The sequence below is a fragment of the Notamacropus eugenii genome, chromosome 7 (assembly GCF_028372415.1).
Source record: "Notamacropus eugenii isolate mMacEug1 chromosome 7, mMacEug1.pri_v2, whole genome shotgun sequence".
Classification (NCBI taxonomy): domain Eukaryota; kingdom Metazoa; phylum Chordata; class Mammalia; order Diprotodontia; family Macropodidae; genus Notamacropus; species Notamacropus eugenii.
The window spans coordinates 9601980-9617397 of NC_092878.1; the positions used below are offsets into that span (position 1 = coordinate 9601980).

The 15418-nt window shown below is 48.1% G+C and overlaps 1 protein-coding gene and 1 long non-coding RNA gene across 3 annotated transcripts in view; one reads left to right on the forward strand and one right to left on the reverse strand.

Moving 5' to 3' along the window:
- Positions 1 to 15418, forward strand: part of ZFHX2 (zinc finger homeobox 2) — a 29053-nt gene that overhangs the window by 1169 nt on the left and 12466 nt on the right. The window contains exons 2-4 of the mRNA XM_072623122.1: positions 11875 to 13964; positions 14198 to 14712; positions 15144 to 15384. Coding sequence (XP_072479223.1) covers positions 11924 to 13964; positions 14198 to 14712; positions 15144 to 15384 — 2797 coding nt within the window. The 5' untranslated portion in view covers positions 11875 to 11923. The remainder of the gene's footprint in view (positions 1 to 11874; positions 13965 to 14197; positions 14713 to 15143; positions 15385 to 15418) is intronic.
- LOC140513437 (uncharacterized) lies at positions 770 to 12503 on the reverse strand. 2 transcript variants are annotated; one of them, XR_011970167.1, is made up of 4 exons: positions 12416 to 12503; positions 11487 to 11599; positions 11111 to 11204; positions 770 to 856 (listed from the first exon to the last, which is right to left on the reverse strand). It is a non-coding gene; the product is annotated as an uncharacterized lncRNA (long non-coding RNA). The 2 variants fall into 2 exon arrangements; XR_011970166.1 differs by lacking the exon at positions 12416 to 12503 and having other exon boundaries at positions 11487 to 11933.

Genomic DNA, 15418 nt, shown 5'->3' on the forward strand with positions numbered 1-15418 from the left:
ATAACTTGTCTTTGGAATGGAATTGGGGGACTGGGAAGAAAGGGGACCGAGGTGGAGCGTGGCAGGCGCTCCCTGTTGCCACTGTGCCCACCCTGCCACCTCCGCGGCCTTCATGGGGTGGGAGTGGAGAGGGCACAGGACTGTGTGGTTGGCTTTCCCCTCTCAGCAGCCCGTCTTCTATGCTCATTTGCCATCACCTTGCCCTTTCTGCCTCCCCCTAAACTTCTCCCCACTCCAGCTCTCTCTCATCACTTTCTCTCCTTCCACTTTGGTTTCATTCCCTTTTTCCAACTTACTCTCCCTTCTTGTTATCCTTCTCTGGCTTTACTGTCCACCTTTGTTTCTGTCGGCCTACCTTTTTTTCCCACCCATTCTCCCTAGTTCCTCCTTCCTTTCCTGTCTTATTTCTGTTCCCTCCTGATATTTTTAATCCCAGTGGCCAAAGGTGATGGAGCTCTGTGATATGACCCTCCTCTAAAGAGAAGGCAAATAAACAGGCTAAGGAAAAAGTTGTCATTGGATGATGAGGCTCTTTAACCACCTGCATTTTGCCAGGGTCATCCTCTCAGCCAACTGTCAATTTGGTGTTTCTGGGTCGATATCTTGCAAGAGTCCCCTTCTTGTCCCACCGCCTCTTTTCCTCCTGTGTTCCAGACTCTCCGTGTCTGTGAGTCATGATACATTTCAGTGGCCTTTTCCTCGCATTCCTGTTCGTCTTTTCCCTGGGCCCAAAGAACATTCTTTCATTGCTGCTGTTACCATATTTGGCGTGAGCACCAATTCTTTACTAGGCGCAGTATTCGTTAGTGAGGTGAAAGCTAGCCTGTGCAAAGCCCAAGAGACAAGCAAGTTCAACCTAAGGGAAAGAAAACAGGCCACAGGGGCTTGGGAGTTTGCTTTGGTTTCAGTCCATCACTGTTTTCAAGGCCTGTCAGAAGCTGGATAAGGCGAGAAAGAGAGCTGGAGATAAACGGAATGAGGGAGCTTTCAAAAACTGACAGATCAACAGAAAGAAGGGAAGAGGGGGACAAAGGGTGTTGGGTAAGGAAATATATTGCATAAAGAACATGGAGAGAGTAAAAGATATACACAGTGGGGAAGGAATGAGAAAATAGGAGAATGAAATGGAATAAGATATCCAGAGAGTTAAAAGAAAGAGATTAAAAACAAAGATGCATAGAGAGGTCAACAGGAGAAGCAGAATGAGATGGAGAGAAAAAGATAAAATGAACCAGAGGAAAATGATGATGGTGATGATAGCTGACATCTATTTTCAATATACTGTATGTACATAATTTCATTCGATTCTCACTATAACCCTTGAGAGGAGGCTATTAAGGATAATATCCCCATTTTACAGAAAAAGAAACTAAGACTCAGAGAGGTTAAGTAAATTATTGCCCGTGGTCTCACTGCCAGTGATTGTGGGAAGTGGGATTTGAACTCAGTTCTCTCCTGACTCCAGATGCTGCATTCCATCCTTTATTCCATGCAGCCTCCCTAGGCACAAAAGAATAAAGATATCTCCAACAAGGAGGCATGACAGAAAGGATCAGAGAGATGGAGAAACAGAGTCAAGAGAGAAGGATCTATTCTAGGAAACGATATCTCCAACAAGGAGGCATGACAGAAAGGATCAGAGAGATGGAGAAACAGAGTCAAGAGAGAAGGATCTATTCTAGGAAACAAGTGCTTCTGGAGTACTGAGGGTGTACAATGTCCAAAGCATGATCCATGCAAAGAGGCAGATGGAGGAGAGGCTGTGGGGGAAAAAGATTTAGTAGAAGGGGACTGAGAGAGATGGTGAAAAAGAAGAGACGCAAAGAGAACAAACGTATCTTAAAACAGTGTGGAATAAGAGAAGTCAGTAGAGTCCCACATCCTCCATCACAACAGCAGAAACCTTTGAACTACATTCCAAATTCAGGAGACCATTAATAAAGAGAGATGACAGGAAAGCAGGATTCCCGGTTACTTTAGCTGTCAGAAACTCAAACCTTCTTATCCCTCTAAGAACTAAAGACCTCAAGCCTCTGATGTCATAAATTGCTGGTGTTGCCTTGGTAACTTGACAGGGTTCCCCCCTCTGTGATGTCATAGACAGCTGGTGTTACCTTGAGAACTATACAGGAAACGCTGCTTTGCTGGATAGCTGTATCTGAAGTCTGAGGACTGGATCTGAATGTGATCTGTAGGACTTCCAAATCTGATAGCTTGGTGTCTGACCTCACTTTACTAAGGGCTGTTCTTTGAACTCAGAACAAGGCCCTGTTTATTCAATTCCAGTGCGGTGCTGAGGTTTGGAGAAAACAAGACAGAGCAATGAGTAGTGAGGAATTGGTGATTAGAAGGCAATCAGGTATGGGCAAGCAGAGGAGGAAAGGGAAATGCTGAGGAAATTAGAAGGATGAATCCGATTTGTAACTAGAGGAGGTCACTGGAAATGCAGAAAAAGAGGTACCTTATAAGAACTGAAAGGAGAGAGGTTTGGGTTGAGCTGGACATCTGAGCTAACCAGACAGAAAGGAAGAAGGAATTCTGAAATGTCAAGAGGCAGTGTCATTTGTAACAGGGAGAACAGACTGAGTTGGAATAAGTCATTTGTAAGGATAGAAATGGGAAAGAGAAGGGCCTAGAAGGAGCTTCACTTTCCCCTTTCCCTTCACAAATCTCCCTAAGACCAAGAGGTTGGAAGATAGAGGACAAGGAGAGGATTGGAAAAGGGTAAAATCCTATGTAAATGGGAGCTAAAACTGATAAGAGTTTATGAGGGAGGAATGATAGAAGAGGATCAAGGCCTTTTAGGGCCTTCTCTGAGTCAAGTGGAAATGGGAGAGCCTCTGAAGAGATTTTGGGAGATTTGCCAAGAGTGAAGTGGTAGAGACTGAGAAGGATGGAGTAGGGAGGTTAATTAGTTGGGTCCCTGGTTGAGTGATACTAGTTTCCAAGGGAAGTCAATATATGGGAACTAGAAACAGCATCCTCAACACATCTCCCCCACAATTTATACGATCATAGTCTACTAGACAGACGCCTCCACGTACACAGTTGGTTACAAATAAAGGGTTCATAAATCATTGCAAGTCCACTTTAATTTCCCCACCCCCAATCAGGTGAGCGATAGGAAAGTCAGCATTTCCAGAGGAAACCAAAAGGCAGAACGTGGCACAGATTACTTGTCTCTTATAAAGGACAAGTGTGGGAGATGGATGAGGATAGAGACGTCTGGTTCTCCATTGGCAGTGGAGCCAAAGGTAGCCAGGAACAGAAGGGGAAAAACTACACAACAAACACATATTCAGAGAGATCCACCACAAGAGATGTAGAGAACAGAGAAGAGAGACGGGGAAGAGATGCTCCAAGAAAGGAAAAGCAACCCAGGCCAGTGGTGAGGGATGTAGTGGCGGAATTCTAGGAAAGACAGCATTAAGAAACCCTGGAGAGGGTTTTGGCTCTCACTTAAGCAGTTAGGGCAAGCTAGAGGTGTTATGGTCAGAGAGAAAAAGCTAGATAGCAAGCCATGGGGACAGTGGCTGAGGGATCGTGGAGGCTGCGAATGCTGTCAGCTACCGCTGTGGACTCGGGCAGCTCATATTTTGCAGCAGGCGACAGGCTGTCGACACGGCGGTCCTTTACCTCACCGTTAGAAACTCATTTCATTGATTTTTCCATCTTTCTTTTCTGGCTTCTCATATTAAGCTAAGCCATCCCACCACCCACTTGCCCTGAGCCCCCTGCCACCCTAGGGAAGCCTGGAAGTCTGCTGTTCTGCCTTTCTTCATTCTTGACCCTCACCTTTCCTGGCAAAAGAGGGGTGGAGTTAAGATGCAGAAATGCTCTCCCCTTTCACACATACTTCCTCCCCTTCTCAGTCTATTAGCTATGATGGGGTTCAGTAGTGGGTACCAGGGCAGCTCACCTCTATCCCCCTGAAAATCAAGTTATGTCTGCTTTGTCTTCTCCAACTTCCATGGGTGAGAAAAGATAGAAGGAAAGGGACCCTTCCTCTACATTGACACATGTAGAATTATGTGAATAACAAAGCCTAGGTTTGTGTCTGTGAACAAGCATTGTGTAGGCTTTCTGCGGCTATTGTCCTATGTGCATATGGCATGTGTGTCTAAGAGGTTTTTGCCATGGGTTGTGACAGAACTATTTTCTATAAACATGATATGAAATATAATGTACATGTGTGTAACATGGCTGTGTGTAGCACGTTTATGTCCATGGTACACAATGAAGCAGAATTTGTATGTGAGTGCTGTGTTGCTTACCCCGGCAGTTTATTTATTCCCTTTTTTAAGGGCAAAGACTAAGCTAAAATGTAATTGGTCAGACCCCACTCATTTGACTTTAGAATAGAGAGGAACATGGGTTAGTGTAGGAAGACCTAGATTGCGTATCCCAGCAGAATAGGGTTGATTGTCATTTCCACCCTCAAATTCCTCTCATCTCATTCTGACCAGTGAGTTCTCCCTCCTCTTGATTCTGATGTCCAAACCCCTGCTCCTTTGACTCTGGCCTGTCAGTCTCTGTCTGGCCTCACTGATTCTATTTCTCTGTAGTACAGACTCTCATTGGATTTATATATATATATATTTGTATTGGGTCTCTCCATCACAGGCTTTCTCTAGCACTGGGATTTGCTTGTGTCTCCCTTTCTCTCTCTAGTTCTGTTTATCTTTATCGAGCTCTGATTCTGTCTGGGTTGCTAGTGACCAGAAGAACCCTGTGTCATCCTCTGACCTCCTCTCTCCACCATGTTCCTGTAAGGATTGCCTGACAGTCATTGCAAAAGCAAAAAACCAGGGTTCAAGGAAGAGAGAGGAGAAAGAAGGGAGAGAAAAATGAGTATGGCAAACAAAAGATGAGAGAGGGATTAAGAACTGGCATAATCATATATTCGTATTGTGTTTTATTGTTTACAAAGCTCTTTCACATGCATTATGTGAAACAACAATCTTGTGAGATAAGGCTGAGATGGAAGGGAGGAGAAACGAACTGAATGTGACAGAGACTGGGAGTGGTAGAAGCGAGAAAGCCAGTAATATAAGGATGGATGGCCCAATTGTGATGGAAAAGAAAGGAGGAAGAATGGGGAAGGAGAGGGATCCGCTAGATAGGGGATGCGGGCACCTCCTGGGAAGGGGGAGGAAGGGGGAGGAAGGGGAGGGCCAGAGACCAGGGCCCAGCTCCCCTCCTCCCTGTGTCAGTCCCAGGTCCGAGCCGTGCTGGGTTTGACCCTTGTGGGAGGAACTGAAGTGGCAAATTAATGACAGTAATGAAGTCACTGCTCCTTGTTTGTCTTTGCTAGTTTCCCCTTGAGATTTGTCCTCTGGCCAGACTAGGCAAAAGAGGGAGGAGGGGGAGAGGAATGAAGGAAAAGAAAGGGGAAATAGGTAGTCAGGGAAGAGGAAGGAGAAGCACCTGGAGGAAGAGGAAGGAGAAGCACCTGGAGGAAGAGGAAGGAGAAGGGGAGGGAGCACAGATCGTGCTGTAGAGCAAAGCAGAAAGGAAAAGAAGAACAGACAAATGGAGGGAGAAGGAAAGAGGGAGCTAAGAAATGGCGAGCCGGAGGGAAAGAATGTGGCCCGGGAGGAGTGGCTGGCTGAGCCCAGGGGGCGGGGCTCCATCTCCATCTCTAATGGCTGTGAAATGAGGTGAGCTCCATTAGAGGCCTCGCTGCGAGAGTGTAACGAGATCACACTCATTAGGGCTGGGCCGATCCCAGTAATTACATCCACCCCAAACACACCCATACCAGGCTGTACACTGGCACACAGCCACACACATGGGCCAAGTTGCATCTTGACCACACAAGGACAGGACGGAAATGCAAGGATGCACACGTTCCCAAATCCAAGAGTTATCAGGAACACCGATACATCACACACAATCACGAGGTGATGTCCAAGTGCTCTGTAATAGACAATGCACATGGATCCAAACCTGTGGCAAAGATGTACACATAACTGGCATGCAGTCACACTGCAACTCCCACCCATGGAGATATACACACTCATGTGCTCTCTCAAACTGGGTACAGATATGTACATAGCCATTTACTCAAATACCACAAATCAGACATGGCCTCTGAGACACCTTCCTGAGAAAGAATACATCTGGTTGGAACACTTCTAGCAACTTCAAGCTAGAAGAAAAATACACCAGCAACAGAACAGTGCCACACTGGACTCAGAGATACCAAGGAAATCAATAATAAATATCTTCCTAGTTACATGATACCATAGCATGTATATATGTCCATAGTGTACACAAATATTCTTGAAAATAACTAGGAGAGACGCATAGAGTACCTTTCTGACTTAAGTTATTTAAATTATACTGTATATATTCCAAAGCATAGCAGTATGCAGATGTGTTCCTGAATTTGTTCAAGGGCACATTCCAACATGTCAGTTTTCCCACACCTTCGTGCTCAAATGCACAAGGGTACATACAGGGCTGGATTAATGAAAGTATGGATGACTGTAACATAGTGAAAAGTCCTGAAGTCTCAGCTCCATACACCCCCAGTATGATCTTATGGGTATTCACATAGACATACAAACCACCCTATCATGTCTTGACATATATGTATATATGTAGGCAAGAGGAATACAATTTTACATGGCCAGAAGAATGGAAAAAAACATTTCACCCGAACATACATATTTCCCAGGTATGGGGAGGAACACTGGCTTGTATTATTCCTCAGTGTATATCTCTTTTAAACACAGATAAACCAGTACACATGGATGCATGGGTTTCAATCCATGGCCGCCAATCTCATGTCTTCTTCCTGTCTCCAGCTTCCTAGTGTCTCCTTTCCTATTTCACCTTCAGGCCCCCACTTCTACCACCATCACCACCCAAGCGTTTTACAAAGTCTAAAACACAAAGACTTCTGCAAGGTTCCCTCTGCAGGGAACTTGCCACCAGCCCTGTTTTTTGGCTGGGGAAAGGAGACCTTTTTGAGATTAAACATTTACATATGCAGATCAGAAGTGAGTTCCTTCCCCTGCTTCTCCCCCCCTTTCCTCTTTCCCTTTTTGTCTTTGGCCCTTTATTCTTTCCTTTCCTGACCATACCTGTCTCAGGCTTTTTAAAGAGAAGCATGAAGTAGCCCAGGTGGTTGTGACTGGGGAGAGGGAATTCAAGGAGAAAAATTGGTGAGTATTATGGAAAGTAAAGACAGGTTTTGAGATGGGTATAGGTAGAGGTGGCATGGCAGTTTTGAACCAGGCCTCAGGTATTCCCAGAGTACAGTGGAAATAGCACTGATTTTGGACTCAGTATAGGTTCAAATCCTGACTCTCTCTTAATACCAATACAGACTTGGGCAATTCACATTACCTCCATGAACCTCAGTTTCCTCATCTGCAAAATGAGAGGGTGGGAGCAGATGACCTGTAAGGTCCCTTCTGGCTCTAAATAAATGAAGGTTTTTTCCCAGCTGCTGATGCTTTCCTTTTTGAGATGACCTTCCATTTACTTTGAATTTATGTCCTGTTAGAATATGAACTGGAAAGGACCTTGGTCATTAGAGTCATTCAATTCAAACCCACCCCCTATATTTTACAGATGAAGAAACTGGGACTCGGAGATTTAGTCTCTTGTCCAGATCATGCAGGCAGTGACAGAATATGGATTCCAGTAGAATCCAAATCTCCAAATTCGGCTCTCTCTCCAAAGTATATTTGATTCACCAATTCAAGATCCTGAGATTAAAGGGGCGTCCTCCAGGCAAGGAAAGTAAAGAGACTGATAGACTGTTAGATGTGCTAGGTATGCAAACGCTATAGCAGGCTATGAAAAGAGAAGCTAGATGGCACAGTGGATAGAGTGCTAGGCTTGGAGTCAAGAAGACTCATCTTCCTAAGTTCAAATCTGGCTTCAGACACTTACTGGTTCTGTGACCCTGGGCAAAGTCACTTAACCCTCTTTGCTATAAAATGGGCTGGAGAAGAAAATGGCAAACCACTCCAGTATATTTGCCAAGAAAACCCCAAATGGGGTCACAAAGAGTTGGACATGACTGAACAAAAGTTCTATGAAAGGATGGAGTGAAAGTAAAATTATAGAATGTAGGCCTTAGAATCTAATTCATTTCATTTTACAAATGAGGAAACTGAGGCCAGAAGGCAGTGAAGTGATGTACGTTAAAGGGTTCTGAAGGTGGTAAGGAGCAGAGTTATGAATCACTGGTTCTTTCGCTGCCAAATCCAGTGTCCTTTCCACTCTATCAAATTGCCTTATTTAGGGAAAAGAAAGAAGAGGAAATCCTCACCCTTGAGGAGTTTATAATCTAGATGCTTGTAATGTCCCTGCCCAGCACACAGACCTTTCTTCACACGTTTCCGAGCTTCTCTCTGCTTTGGATGTACTCTGCTTAGTGGGAAAGAAGGGGAGTGAGTGCATGGGAAGATGAAGGAAGACGAGAAAAAGGTGGAGGTGGTAGAAGAGGTGCCAGCTAGGAGTTTGAGGAAAATTTTGTAGATAAGTAAATGTTAAGCAAATGAGCAGGATCTTCTCCAGGAGCTAATGAACGCAATGGTCGGAGTTTTGAATTTGGGAAGGGTCTGTCAGAAATGGAGAGCAGGGGGAACTGCATCCCCTTCAGTAAGAAGTTCCCTTTGCGACCACTAGGGAACAGTCCCATGTCTTTTCCAGAGAGGGTTGAGCTTGGAGGATTATTCCTGAGGGGAGCCACTAGACACCCCATGGGGGTGAGTGAAGCTCCTTGTGTCTAGGGGGAATGTCCTGGCCTATTCTGGGTTCAGGCCTTTCCTAGCTCCTTAGTAAGTGATGGCATCTCTTTCTCCCTTTATTGTTTCTGGGTCTTCCTTTGCCTCTCAACATGCTGCCTTTCAGCTAGCCTGACTCTGGTTTTCGGCATCTCTCTGTTGAGTATGTAGCTCCAAACTGTCAGCTGTCTGTTTCTTATCTCCTAGCATCTAAGTCTTACTTATTCATAATATCTATTTATCTCATTGGCCCTCTGGGTCCTAGTATCAGTCTCATACTATCTATGTATGTCTCTGATGCCCTAGGTATGTCTGTATTTTATGGTTTCAATGGCCATTTCTTTTTCTCCCTAGATCAGTGAGTATCTGACTGATCCTCATTGTGTTCTGTTTCCCTGTTTCCAGGCATCAGGAGTTGCAAATAATTTTCTGTTTACTGGGGAAGGTGCCATTTACCTCCTGCTTCCTTCTAAAGAAAGGCATTTGCTGCTTAGTGACTATGAGAGGTGGGATGGGAAAGAGACCCTGGTAGAGAAATTCTGTACTTGTTCTGGACTTCCATACCTAGCTTCCTTTCCTAAGGAATGACAAGAAACCAGTAAATAGGAAAAAAATGAAAAAAAATACTTCCTAAGAGAATTCCTTCCATTCCTACATCTTTCTTTTTCCCTGGTGGAAGAAAGAGGGTGGTAGGGGACTTGGAAGGATATGGGTAAAATGAGGGGCTTTGAGAAAGCTCTGGAGAATGAGGGACTTTGAGGAACTGGAGATTTATCTAACCAGATCAGATAGCCACTGCTCCCTCAATTCTCTTCATCCTTCCCTATGCTCCAGGTCTCCCTCCTCCCATCCCCCTCTGTGGCAGCAGCAGTGTAATTTAAAGCTCTCTCTGTCGCCTCTAATGTGATCCTCTCGTTTTATTGACTCTCTCTGCCGTCTGTGGTGCCCCTTCACATCAATCTCTTCTCTAATCATACCACTGCCACTGCCTTCTCAGTCTTCCTTTGCCCCTCTCTCTCCCATTGGTCCTCCAAAGGCATTCACTCCTCACTTCCACCCATTCCCTTCACCCAGGACCCTCCCATTCATCCGACTCCTGGCCATGCTCCCTAAGGCTTCCTCATCTTTCTGTTATTTCTGCACTCTGGATCCCACCATTCCACCAGAGACAGTACTGAGGCCTTCACAGAGTCACCTTGTCCCTGCATGTGCCATCCGGATATGCCCTGGAGTGGAGAAGAAGCCCTTAAGACCCAGGAATAGGGAGACAGAAAGTATGGGAAGAATTCCAATAAGACAAAGGAATGATACTAAATTGGTCTGAGGCTCGCCATCTCTCTATGCATGTCCTCCAAAAATATATTGGAGGTTGGGGTAGGGTGGCATGGGGGAGAAAGAGGGGGAAAGTAAGAGATGAAAAATCATTGCTCTTCCTGAGCTTGGGTTAGAAGATGATGCAGATGAGGAGATAACCCCCAGGAAGAGGAGAGGGGGAGGAGAAGGAAAGTAGAAAGGTAAAAGGGGGGGTAGGGATGCACTGAGGCAGAGATGAATTTGCAATTGAAATTATTTCCCGGGGAGGAGGAGGGATAGAGATGAGATTTGCAATTTTAAACAGCTTGCCTACCAACCATCCTTTGCCCCATTGGCTTCCATCTCACCCAGACACCAGGCTAAGAGAGCAGGACTCCCTTAGCCAAGATGGGAAACCCACTGCTCACTTTTTCTATTTCTGAGAGTCCTCCCTGAGAGTTGGTGAGAACATCAGTAAGGTTTGTGGGCTAAGGTCAAAATTTTCCACTGGATAGTACTGGGAACAAGTCAGGAATAGGACTGTTGTCTCCTCCTGGGTAAAGCCTACCTGTGCGCTAGTTGAAGCTGAGGAAGCCCAGGGTAAAGTGGACTTACTAGCATTGACAAATGCACTTTGACTCTCTAGCCTTGAGGAGTTCCATAAAAGAAAGTCTTCTCCAAATTCACCCACTTTACCAGTCACCTTGGGAACAGTCCTGCCTTCTGTCCATGGTCTCCATTTTCCCTTAGGCCCTTACCTTCTCCCCTCCCCAAATCCTACCTTTCCCAGGTGCTTATTTGCATATTCATTAGCATGCTAATCCAGTCCTATTCAGAACTCCTTAATGTCCCTGATGTCACACCTGGCTGCCTTCCCTCTACCAGGAACTGGAAAGAACACCCCTCCTTTTCCCCCTCAAAAAAAATTGTGCGGGGAGGGGTCCAAAAGGGACCATACCTAAAATCTCATCCCCAGTCTAGGAGTTCAACAGGTGAAGGTTAGAAGTTGTCTAAGGGAGGAAAGAACTTTTGTAGTTCTAGTATTTCCTGGTAAATAAACCTTTTCTTACCATTTATTTCTTCATTCTGAAACATGTTTGGCTTGGTGTTCCTCTGGCTTCACTGTGGATACTGAACGTTCAGGAGTTTGGAATCGCTAATGATCTAGAATTGGAAAAAGTTAAGATAGAACTTTTCAAATGTTGAGAACATAAGGGGAAGCTGAGTATGTTGGTAATGGGAAAAGACAGTTGCCCTGCTGGTGAGCTTGTGTCACAGTATAAGGAGTACTAGACCAGGAATTTGTTGGTGATCCTAGGGATATCAGTGGGACTCCCTTTTCTTGGGCCTAGGCTTTGGGGTGAGGGGGGGGTCATCCCCCAAGATAGTAGAAATCTCAGATTGTCACTTTTATAAGTGAGGTGCCAAGAAAAGACAACCCCCTACCTTTTTTCCTAGCAGTCAGAAATAGCTAGAGTCTAGAGCTGGTAAGCTTTTGATGTACAATCAAGTAAGCTTCTGCCATTAAATCTCAGGACCTGTAGTAGCTCTCACAGTCCCTGGGGAGAGGATGGCAGTGGTTTGGGTACCAATGGAAATCAGCCTATGTTCCATCTTTGGCAAGTAGACCACAGGTTGCCAACCCCAGGTATGTTGTAGGAGGTTCAGCCTGGGGAAATGAGCTCTGATAATGTGAAGTTATGAGGCACTTTGTCAAAAACAAGATCCAAATACATACAGATAGGTATCTTCCCCCATCCCTCTCACCTCCCTGTTTTCTCATCTTTTCTATCCACAACCTGTTCCTCACCAAAACCTCTCCTCTTTTTTTCAGGGTGCTGGCTGTCACGCTGAGATGACCCCCAAGTGCTCCTCCGTCTGCCATGGCCACCCTTAACTCACTTTCCATTGCTAGCAACACCTCTGCCCCTGGTCATAATGCCCCGTCCCCGCCTCAGGACCCCTCCTCTGGCACATCCTGCGAACCTGCCACCAAAGATCCCCCCACTGCTGCCACCACTGATAGCATGAGGCCCTCAGAGCCTGGGGGGCACCAGCTTGAGCCAGGCTGTGGCCTAGTCCCACCAAAGGAGACCAGGGAGCATCCACTGGAACCAGGCTGTGGCCTAGTCCCACCAAAGGAGCTTGGAGCAGAGGAGGAGGAGGAGGAAATAGTGGAGGAAGAAGCAGGGCCCCCTCCCCAGGACCTGAGTGACCACCTGCTCTTCACCGAAGATGGTGCCACCTATCTCCTGGCTGAACTGCCTCTCTCTGACAACAGTGAGCTCCTGTTACCAAAGGGCTTCTCCTGGGGGGAGTCAGGGACTGAGGAAGAGTCCAGCCTGCCCCTCCAAGTCTGCCCGTCATCCACTCACCTCACTGTCCTTCACGTCCAACACGGTTTTGACCGAATTCAAGGCTTTAGCTCTTCTGACCAAATTCTGCCCCATAATACCTCAGCGCCACCTCTGGCCGCCTGTGAGGGAGGGGATGGAGCCTTCCGGAGCTACCGGCCGGCCCCACTCCCACCCAGAGATCCCAAAGATGGCCCCATAGGGAGTGGGAACGGAGACCACAGGGAGCTCTTCTGGCTCTGCCTGCTGTGCCGCCTGGGGTTCAGTGGGCCCAAGGCTTTTGTGGCTCATGCTCAGTCTCATGGGGTAAAACTGGCCCCAGTTCAGTACCAGAGCCTGCCAGGCTGCCCAGCTATAATACAAGAGGGGAAGGAGGGGTCCACAGTGCTTGTCAGTTTTCTGGAACCAAAAATCTCTCCTGGCCCCCTGCCCACCGCACCCCTCAGCAGTGGAGCACTGAGTGGAACGGTGAATGTAGCCCAGGATGGGGACAGCCCCGCTGAGGCAGGAAACCAGGGCCCTCCACTGCCCCTTGAGGAAGACATGGTCCCCAGCCCACCTTCCCCACCTGCCACCCCAACTGCCTGGGACCCCAACCCAACCCAAGCCAAAGAATCGCCAGTGGCAGCAGGCGAGGCAGGGCCAGATTGGTTCCCTGAGGGGCAAGAGGAGGATGGGGGACTCTGCCCCCAACTCAACCAAAGTTCACCTTCCCCCAAAGATGGGGGGGCTCTCCCGGCCCAGGCTGACTCACCTGAAGATCCCAATGACCCACCCCGGCCCTACCGGCTGGCTGATGACTTTGCCCCAGCCCCACCAGCCTTCCAGGGTCTCAGTCTCTCCAGCCACATGTCCCTGCTGCACTCTCGAAACTCCTGCAAGACACTCAAGTGTCCCAAGTGCAACTGGCACTATAAGTACCAGCAGACCCTCGATGTTCACATGAGGGAGAAACACCCAGAGAACAACAGCCACTGCAGTTACTGCAGTGCAGGAGGGGCGCACCCCCGCCTCGCCAGGGGCGAGAGCTATAACTGTGGCTACAAGCCCTATCGGTGCGAGGTCTGCAACTACTCCACTACCACAAAGGGGAATCTCAGTATCCACATGCAGTCTGATAAGCACTTGGCCAACCTTCAAGGTTTTCAGGCTGGCCCAGGAGGTCAGGGGAGTCCCACTGAGGCAGCACTTCCAGCTCCACCTGGGGAAAAGGAGCCCAAGGCCAAGTCTTCCTGGCAGTGCAAGGTGTGCAGCTATGAAACCAACATCTCTAGGAATCTCCGCATCCACATGACCTCAGAGAAGCACATGCAGAATGTTCTGTTGCTGCATCAGGGGCTGCCTCTGGGGCTGCCTCCTGGGCTAGTGGGAACAGGCCCCCCCCCACCTCCTGGAGCCACCCCTGCCAACCCCCCTGAGCTGTTCCAGTACTATGGGCCACAGGGACTGGGCCAGCCACCAGCCCCTCTGCCTGGCCCAGGGCTGAGGCCAGACAAGCCCTTGGAGGCCCAGCTCCTCCTCAATGGCTTTCATCACTTGGGGCCACCTGCCCGGAAATTCCCCACTCCTGGTAAGATTCCCCTATTGGGTTCCTTTTTTTCCTTTTCTCCATCTCTCCATTCCTCCTTTCCTACTCCCTAGCCACTTTCATCCTTTTCTCCTAGGAGTCCCTGCCCCTTCTCCTCTTCCCAGTGTCATCTTTCACTTTTCTGATGTCACCTTTATGCTCACATTAATATGATTTTGAGTCCCAGCAAAAGTCCATTGCTTCCCCTGACCCACCTGCCTCTCCCTGTTCTCTAGCCCCTGGCAGCCTTTCCCCGGAACCCCGCCTTCCCCCAAGCCAGCTTTTGGGGCCCACCATGGATGGCCTGCCCACCTCACCCCCACCAGATGATGATCCATCACTGAAAGTGTTCCGATGCCTGGTGTGCCAGGCTTTCAGCACAGACAGCCTGGAGCTGCTGCTGTACCACTGCACCCTGGGCCGAAGCCTCCCCGAAGCAGAGTGGAAGGAAGTGGCCGGAGACACCCATCGCTGCAAACTCTGCTGCTACGGTACTCAACTCAAGGCCAACTTCCAGCTCCATCTCAAGACCGACAAGCATGCCCAGAAGTACCAGCTGGTGGCCCACCTGAGGGAGGGCAGTGGGGGTACTCCTGCACCAGTCCCCCCTCTGGGGGAAGGTGCTCCCTATGGGCCAGTCTCTCCCCTACACCTTCGCTGTAACCTTTGTGACTTTGAGTCTAACAGCAAGGAAAAAATGCAGCTCCATGCCCGCGGTGGCACACATGAGGAGAACAGCCAAGTCTATAAGGTGAGCAGTGGAGGAAAGGGAGGGAAAGGGGAACATGAAATGGTAATCCCAGGGCATGGAATAAGGGAAGAGGGGGGATGAAGCTAAGTGGATAGAGGCATGAAGAAAGAAGATGAAGTGCAGGGTGGAAGAAAATTATCAGACAGCAAGAGAGGAAAAGAAAAGTTAGGGATACAAGAAGGTAAACGTTCAAGTGAGGACCTGGGCTGAGAGACTAGAAAACAGTGGAATAAGGAAGGATGGAGAGAGAAGGGAAAGATAAAGGCGGTGGCCACAAAATGGGGAGATTTAAAAAAACAAGGTCAAAATCCAGGGAAGGGGAGACTTTGCACCAAGAGGACTTGGGAGGGGACAGAGGGGGGGGGCAGGGGAGGACTTCAGGATTTGGTGCTTATCTCCCAGGCCTAAACTGTATCCCCTTTTCCTTCCAGTTCCTGCTGGAGATGGAAGGGGCAGAGGCAGGGGTGGAATTGGGACTTTACCGATGTCTTCTGTGTGCATGGGAAACACCTTCCCGACTGGCTCTGTTGCAACACCTTCGGGCACCTGCTCACCGAGATGCCCAGGCCCAGCGACGACTTCAGCTGCTGCAGAGTGGACGTGTAGCTGAGGAAGGAATCTCAGCTCTTCAGAGCATCCTCTGCTTCAGCCATGGCCAGCCCAGAACTCCTGGTAAGGATGAGAGGGGATGGGGAGTAAGGGGCTG